Below are 9068 nucleotides of genomic sequence, written 5' to 3'. Positions count from 1 at the left end.
TAAGACTTGTGAATGAATTTTATTTCTGGGCATGTAATTCAATTCATTAGGACTTAGCCATCCCTCTATTCGACATCACTACATTCAAATTAACATCAATAAATCAATCAGAAACAGCTCATCCTACGGGATCATGTTATATGCATGCAAATGCAACTAAATGGACTCACATAATAACATGAACAAATATGCAAACAAATATGACCTGAATGAACAATAATGTAAAAATATGAATGAACTACAAACCAATCATGCAATATGAATCTATATGGACACAGCACACTATTAATCCTTACATTATCACTCCCAAACTTAAAATTTTCAATGTTCCTATAGAAGGTAATAATAAGGATACAAGGCATACCTAGTCATTAGAAAGATCACCCTCCTCGGGTGAAGTATCAGGAGGCGAGTACACAAAATCAGCTCCAAACATAGGCCAATCGACATTGACACAAGTGGCCCGGAAACAAGTGTCCAAAGCCTGTGTCAAATCAGCTGTAAAACGATTGTGAATGCCATGCATCACATCCATTCACCTAGTCAATCGCTTGTACTGCGCATCTACAAGTCCAGAACTCTCCCATATTTGTAGAGCACGAGAAGATCGAGTGGCTCCACGAGAGGCTCTAGTGGCTACCTGACGTGCCTGAGAAGAACCCTCAACATAAGTCTGATCAGCTAGCCGGCCACCTGGTAAATGATCATATGTGTAGCCCAAACCCTTCTCGTCGGCCTTACCGCCATACCACTCCTTCAGCTGCTGAATCGTTGAGCTATCAATGGGAGCACTCACAATCTGTAGATGCTCATGCTCAGGCCACCTAACACCAATCACGGTGCATAACCTCGTGATAATAGAGGCATGAGGAATTGCCCCCGTGGTCCTTCCTTACATGAAACGCAGCATGTTCTGATGAATCACAAAATCGAGATCCACATACTCTTCATTCAGAATCCCCCATAAAAAAATAGCACGATCCATAGTAACCTCATGCGAGTACGAAGATGGCATGATATTTGCACACACAAATAGGTTCCATGCCCTAGCATACCTGTTCATACACGAAGAAGGAAAAGTAAGCTTCTCATTCGCGCCTGCATTGTACTTCCACTCTGTCCCAGGAACACACAACTCAGCCACAATATAATCCAGATCAAAATTCTCCCTTGTCTTTTGCACCCAATCCTCAATAATAGGTTTCCTCGTGGGTTGATTGATAACCCTACGTATAGCCTCAGGAGTATAATCAACCGTCAACCCACGAGCCACAGAAAACCCATTCTTATCCGCCTTAGCATTCGTATAAAATTCCCGGACAATGCTCAACAGGACTATAGCGGGTGTCTCACAAAAAGTCTGCCATCCGAACTCAACAATCATCTCCAAAAGATTCACATCCTTCTCCATGGGCAAGAAACCCCTCTCCCTTAATCGATTTAGACATCAGCCTATTAAAATCCGCTTGTGCCTCCGGAGAAGAAAATTTGTTCACCGCGCCACCCATGCTAGATTCCTCGGTAGCTGAGGGATGAGTACTGCTACTTCTAGTGGTTCTTGCTCTCTTAGGTTCCATATCAACAGTAGAATAGAGATTTGGATATGGATAGTGTATAGGAGAAGCTAGGGTTTTGAGAATATAGAAGATGTATGTATAATGAGAGAAGATATATATATATATATGATAATTAAAGGGATGGGTAGGGTTTAGAAGTGTTTAGGATATAGAATTAGGGTAGAAATAGGTTAATTTTCGGGAAGGGAGTGTTTTTGTTTTGATTTTTTTTCTATTTTTTCAGTTTTTTTCTCTTCCAGGGGGGTCGCGCGGCCGCCGCGCTTCGAGCGCGGGCACGCCGTGCTTCTGGAGAAAATTGCGCGGCCGCCCCGCTTCTGGCGCGGGCGCGCCGTGCTTCTGGAAAATTTCAGAATTTTTGAATTTTTGATTTTTTTTCTTGTCGACACTATTATACAACAAACATGGGTTGCCTCCCACAAAGTGCTTGGTTTACGTTGCTAGCTTGATGTGAACATTCAAATCAAGTTGTCCAAATAACCGCGCTCACCACTTCACGGTTCGCCGTATCACCATAGTAATGCTTCAACCTCTGACCATTTACCTTGAACGCTTGGTCCGTATGCTTATCAAAAATCTCCACAACTCTATGTGGAAACACAGCTTTGACAATGAACGGACTTGAGCACCTAGACTTAAGTTTTCTTGGAAAAAGTCGGAGACGAGCGTTGAACAAAAGAACTTGCTGACCAGGCACAAATGACTTGCGCACTAATCTCCTATCATGCCATCTCTTGACCTTCTCCTTGTATACTCTGTTGTTTTTATAAGCCCGAAGACGGAACTCGCCGAGTTCGTTAAGTTGAAGCATTTTTTTCTCTCCAGCAGCTGCCATGTCCAGATTCAACTTGTTCAAATCCCACTACGCTTTATGCTCTAGCTCCGCAGGAAAATGACACACCTTACCATACACCAACTTGAACGGCGACATTGCTAGAGGAGTCTTGTATGCTGTTCTATAGGCCCACATATCTTCATCTAGCTTCAACGACCAATCCTTTATTGACGGACTCACAACTTTCTCCAAGATTCGCTTGATCTCTCGGTTCAACACTTCAGCTTGCCCATTAGTTTGAGGATGGTAGGCTGTGGCAACACAATGATTCACATGATATCTTTCCATTAACGCAGTGAACTTGCGATTGCAGAAATGCGATCCCTCATTACGGATTATAACCCTTGGAGTACCAAAACGTGTGAATATATGCTTTCGAAGAAAATTTATCACCACCTTCGCATCGTTGGTTGGCAAGGCTTTACGCTCAACCCATTTAGACACATAATCCACCGCCAAAAGAATATACTGATTATTGCATGACGAGATAAATGGCCCCATGAAGTCGATTCCCCAAACATCAAAAATCTCAACTTCAAGAAGAACATTGAGAGGCATCTCGTCTCTCTTGGACATATTTCCAACTCTTTGGCAGCGATCACATCTTGACACGAATTGATGAGCATCCTTAAACAAAGTAGGCCAGAAAAATCCCGCTTGAAGAATACGGACCGCAGTCTTCTCTCCACCATAATGACCACCATATACAGTAGAATGAAAATCTCATATAATACCCTCCGTTTCAATGTACGAAATGCATCTCCTGATAATCTGATCTGCTCCATGTCTGAACAAGAACAGCTCATCCCATCGATACCACTTCACCTCATGTAGAAACTTCTTCCTTTGAGCATAAAAGGTTTCTGGGGAATAACATTACTCACAAGATAGTTCAAAATGTCTGTAAACCATGGTTCTTCATCTTGCACCCAAAAAGTTGCTCATCGGGAAAAGATTTATTGATTAACGTCTTATCTTGGCAAGCATTGCCTTGATCTTCCAGTCGTGAGATATGATCCGCTACTAGGTTTTCTGTACCTTTTATATCTTTGATTTCTAGCTTAAATTCCTAAAGCAATAGAATCCATCGAATCAAACGAGGTTTTGAATCTGTAATACCCCCAAATCCGGGGTCGGGGATCCGGGTTGTCACGAGTTCCATTTCCCTTAATAACACTTAATCTTAATAAACCCCAACTATTGTGTACTGTGACCCCACAATATACACACACACCACAAGTTATAGTCTCAGAGATGAATATCAAAAATAACACAAGTCATCTTATTCCACAATTATAAATCATTACACCTCAAAAGGGTTTCTGAATAAATTTACGTATTCTTTGCCATTATTATAATTCAAAATATACATAAGTCTGGTACGTCAATAGTTGAAAACCTAGCCTATTGGTAGTTCCTACCTCAGCTCCAGCGGCATCAACGCCTACAGGAAACTGCGGAACGTTTCCTATCCGCTCGCGAATTGGGAGCTTGATCATGTTCATCTTGTCTATCTGTTGTTGTGTGATGAAAGAAGAAAGCATGGGTGAGCAACAAGCCCACCAAAATAACATGTATAATAATTTATAATATATGATCATTCTCATAGTACTCATGAAAGTCTTGGTCAAGAGGAAATGAACCAAGTTTGATATCTTAATGCGACGAAGTCGCAAAATATTCAGTATATATATACATATATACTTTTCAAAATCTTTGAAATCCTATGACATGTATAATATACACAGAGTTCCAGTTTTTAACTGTATGAAAATATCGTTGCAAGGTGATCTCATATATCTAACCGTGTCTCAACGTTTTTCTGAAAATCTTTGTCATGCATAAGATAATCATTAACTAGATATAAGTTGAAAAGATGAAGTTACGAGATACTCCAATATACTTATATCTTTTTCGAATACTGCTTGAACTACCATCGTTCAAGGTATAAATAGTTCATCCCACAGATGAAGTTACAAGAAATAACTTGTATAGAATCAATTTTGAAATATCATCAAAAAGGAAATGAAGTTACGAGATACTTTATTTGATGAAAACATCATTTTGAAAACTCAACCCTGCAAACACTCAACAATCGCCCAACCGTAGCCTTTCTATCGAAGTGCTCTGGGTAGTGTTGCAGAAATATCCAATTGGATGATGAACTCAATACGGGAGTTTGCCGCGCCAGGAAGACCACTCACGATGATCAGTCGCAGTAGTGCAACCCCACCATTTTCTACATGTAGAGGAGAACAGTCGGATTTACTTGTCAACCGAACGCTAGACTCCTAAGGAATGGACCGTCTTAGCGGAACTTCCGGGCCATTTGGGCCAATAAATAAGGCTGGGCCGGCGCCACTCGACCACTTACGCCACTCCTAGTTCATATGAAATCCATGACTCTGAAACGTAAAGCTCGTCTCCCCTTTCCCCAAGTAGGAACTTGTTGATACGACTCCACCAAGAAGTCGCATCTAGTTGGAAAGAAAAACTCACCGATATTTCCCAGGAGATGCCTGTTAATGGATTAACTTATTCTAAGAATTTTACTTCCCGAGTGTTGGGTAAGTAATCAAAAACTCTTTTATCAAAACAGCAACCTTGTTGTGAATATAAAAATACATCACGGAGCTGGATCCCTCAGATTTTTGAGCGAGTATTTAAATCCCCTTCGAAAGGAAGATCTTAAATTTGAAAATGAGTTTTGGGATCCGCTCTAACTTTCCAAAAATAGTTTTGATAAAGTTTGAAAATAATCTCTGGAAATATTTAAAGTAAGAATGATTTGATAGTATCAATTATTTTCCGAATACTTGGAAAATATCAAAATATTATTCTTTAGAAAAATAAAGAATATGATTTAATAAAATAAGCGGAGTCATAAGTCCTCGAATGAATATTCAAAATAATATTCATTAAATAAAATAAGCGGAGTCATAAGTCCTCGAATGAATATTCAAAATAATATTCATTTATAATATAAAATTATCGAATAAACCTTATTCGATTAATAGTTTTAAAAACTATTATATATATAATATACTCGGGAACATTGCCTCCCGGTTTAGAAAAATGTTCAACTTCGGGTCCCCTATACTAAGGGTATACGCAAGTACTGCTTATCTCTAGCATAGGTATTATGCAGTTATAATCAATTGAATCATCAATGAGCTATCAAGATTACAAAACAGGCATGCATATATATATCATAACAACATGCTCCAATATATCGCAAGACTTGTTAATAACAACCATGCACTTATCACAAGATAATGCACAAACAAATATATACATCACAACAACAGTATAACGGGTTGAAAACTTGCCTGAGTGTTCGGGGATAGACTTAAGCTTAGAGTGGGTCCGGTAACCTATGAACAACAACATAATTCGGAATTAGACCACGGTCGCTTAAGAAACTAGTTAAAACTCACTCATACCCTAAAGGTCGGTTACGGTAGCTTACTCACTCACTAAGAAAACCCGCACGGTCGTTTCTCCTAAACCGTAAATTGGATCTAAGCGAACGACATATCAAAATGAAGCTTACGACACGATCTAGCTAAACATGGTAAAGTTACAGATTAGTCAGTTGGCTTTCTATCCCGAACACTAAAACAAGCAGTTGAATAAAAACGGGCATTACGACGGCTATGTTTACACGATTATCCATGTTCATACCACTCCAAATAACCACCAACCAACTCATAACCATCAATACAACAAAACTTAACCTAAACCATACCACATCAGTCCATAACCTCCAAGTTTTTCAACTTAAACAACCACAATCAAGACCTATGAACTATAATCAAGCTTCAATTACCAAAACACTTCCAAATCAAACCAAAGTACTAATAATCACAATCCATCCTTCTCATTTCACAAAACCAACCATTAAACTTACTAACAAATAAAGTAAAGGCTAGGGTTTGAATTTTATACCTTCCTTGGTAGGTGTTAAGTTGCTAGGAAGCCTTAGAGAGCCTTAATCTAACCTCCTAAAAGCTTGATCTTTCCAAAGAAATCAAGAACACAAAGATAGGTTTTGAAGTTTCTAAAATTTCTATTGAAAGAACTGTAAAAATGAGGGTCTTACCATGCTTATTTGCACGAGACTTGTGAATAATAGTTGTAGAACATCTTAATACCTTTCTAACGAGCTATAGAACACAACATTTTAGTGAGTATTGAAGGAGATATAGCAGTTTGAAGTTGCTGGTATTGTTTTGGCCGAGAGCTTTTGTTCTTGGAAGCAAAAGTCAACTTCTAATTTTTGTGTTTTATGATTTATGTTGGTTGCTTCTCTTTCTTTTAGCTTGGCAAATCCTTTAGCTTTTTACCATGGTAAATTTTACATGGCCCATAATCAACCAACAAAACAAAACCCCTTATCATGCTTATGTCATCATGCTTGTGTCATCTTTTTAACACATGTCTTCTCCTTGTGGTGTGATGACATCATCATCGACTAACCTCTTTGATTAAACCTTAATTACTTGGATAATGACCGCTTATCTGTTATACGGTTCGCTTAACTTTCGTTTTCGTTCGTCATTTGAGGGATCATATCCGGGATCTTATTACTTGGGTTCCCTTAAACCTTTCTCAATATTTTATATTCCTTTTATGATCCTCTCTTATAATCCTTGAATTTAAATCATTTTAATCATGTTGCCTTATACTCAATTCTTTCGATATCTGTTGGATTTTCGGGAAAAATCAAAGTGTTCGAATTTTGATTCTGACGATCTTTACATACACTCGCTTACTTTATGGAATACTAATATGATTTTAGAATTTCCATAACAGTACTCCTATATAGTGTGGTCTGATAATTTTCCTAAATCAGCATAGTCAGCAAAAGTTACTATTCATCAGGGTTTCAAAAATTTCCAAAAGTTGGGGTTATTACAGAATCTTTCTTCGAGACCAGATATCGGATCGCAGCATGATCAGTGAAAACTATCACTTTTGTCCCAAGTAAGTAAGATCAGAACTTCTCGAAACCATAGACAATCGCCAAAAGCTCCTTCTCTATAGTAGTGTAATTCAGCTGAGCACCATTAAGGGTTTTACTAGCATAGTAAACCAATGGAATATATTATGCTTTCTCTGGCCAAGAACTGTTCCAACTGCATAGTCACTAGCATCACACATCATCTCGAAGGGCTCATTCCAATCAGGTGCAGTAATCACAGGTGCTGTAGTTAAACTCTTTTTCAAACTCTCAAAAGCAGCTAGAAATTCTTCATAAAATTTGAAAGGAACATCCTTCTCTAACAAATTGCACAAAGGTTTAGAGATTTTGGAGAAGTTTTTGATGAATCGACGATAGAAACCCGCACGACCAAGAAAACTGCGGATCCCCTTAACTGAGATTGGTGGAGGGAGATTTTCAATAACCCCCACATTGGCCTTATCCACTTCAAGACCCTTCCTAGATACCTTGTGCCCAAGAATGATACCCTGTTGCACCATGAAGTGACATTTTTCCCAGTTGAGCACCAGATTGTTCTCAACACATCTTTTCAGTACCAAGCCAAGATTATGCAAGCACTCATCATACGAAGTCCCGAACACAGAGAAATCATCCATGAACACCTCCACATTAGTGCCAATCATATCAGAGAATATGGCCATCATGCATCTTTGAAAAGTAGAAGGTGCACCACAAAGTCTGAAAGAAACTCGACGAAAAGCGAAAATGCCAAAAGGACAAGTAAAGGTGGTCTTCTCTTTATCTTCTGGGGCAATACAAATCTGATTATAGCCTGAATACCAATCCAGAAGACAATAATACTCATGACCAGCCAACCTATCAAGCATTTGATCAATGAATGGAAGCGGGAAGTGATCCTTCCTGGTGGCTTTATTTATCTTTCGATAGTCCATGCATACTCTCCACCCGGTGACTATCCGAGTAGGAATGAGCTCGTTCTTTTCATTAGCAACAACTATAATGCCTCATTTCTTAGGCACACACTACACCGGGCTCACCTATGAACTGTCAGAAATAGGATAGATGATCCCTGTATCCAACCATTGAAGAATTTCCTTCTTTACTACTTCCTTCATGATAGGATTGAGTCTTTTCTGCTATTCAACTGTTGGCTTACTTCCTTCCTCAAGTAGAATTGTATACATGCAATAAAAAGGGCTGATTGCCTTGATATCTGCTATAGTCCAACCAATTGATGATTTAAACTCTCTCATAATTCTTAAGAGTTTGTCTTTGTCCCTGAAAGGTCAGATGCAATAATAACAGGAAAAGTAGATGCATCACCTGAAAATGGATACCTCAAGTGATCAGGCAGTGGTTTGAGCTCAAGTGTGGGAGCTTCCTCAATAGATGGTTTGAGACGCTCCTGAGAATTTTTAAGCTCTGATAATCTAAGAGACTCGAATGGCAAATCCAATTTCCTTTTCCATAGAGAAGCATTCAAATACTAAAGTTGCTCTGCCCCTTATTCATCTTCACTATTGGAATCCCCTATTAAGACCCTCTCTAAGGCATCTATCCTTAGAATTTGATCAAGCTCTGAAGTCACTATAGAGTCGATCAACTCTACTTTAAAGCATTTTTCTTTATCTGTAGGGAATTTCATTGCATTGAAGATATTGAAAGTCACGTCCTGACCCTGAACTCTCATAGT

The 9068-nt window shown here is 38.9% G+C and overlaps 1 protein-coding gene across 1 annotated transcript; it reads right to left on the bottom strand.

The window, feature by feature from the left end:
* Positions 1 to 2037: 2037 nt before the first annotated feature.
* Positions 2038 to 2409, bottom strand: LOC141718933 (uncharacterized). Its single transcript, XM_074521302.1, has one exon. The coding sequence runs from the start codon at positions 2407 to 2409 to the stop codon at positions 2038 to 2040; it is 372 nt and encodes a 123-aa protein (XP_074377403.1).
* Positions 2410 to 9068: the final 6659 nt, after the last annotated feature.

This window comes from Apium graveolens, chromosome 4 (genome assembly GCF_009905375.1).
Source record: "Apium graveolens cultivar Ventura chromosome 4, ASM990537v1, whole genome shotgun sequence".
NCBI lineage: Eukaryota > Viridiplantae > Streptophyta > Magnoliopsida > Apiales > Apiaceae > Apium > Apium graveolens.
Note: the sequence above shows the minus strand (reverse complement) of the source record. Positions and strands in the feature narration are given on the sequence as shown.

What these genes read in the sequence shown, in the direction of transcription:
- LOC141718933 (XM_074521302.1), bottom strand. Translation starts at nt 2,409, where the DNA reads ATGGCAGCTGCTGGAGAGAAAAAAATGCTTCAACTTAACGAACTCGGC.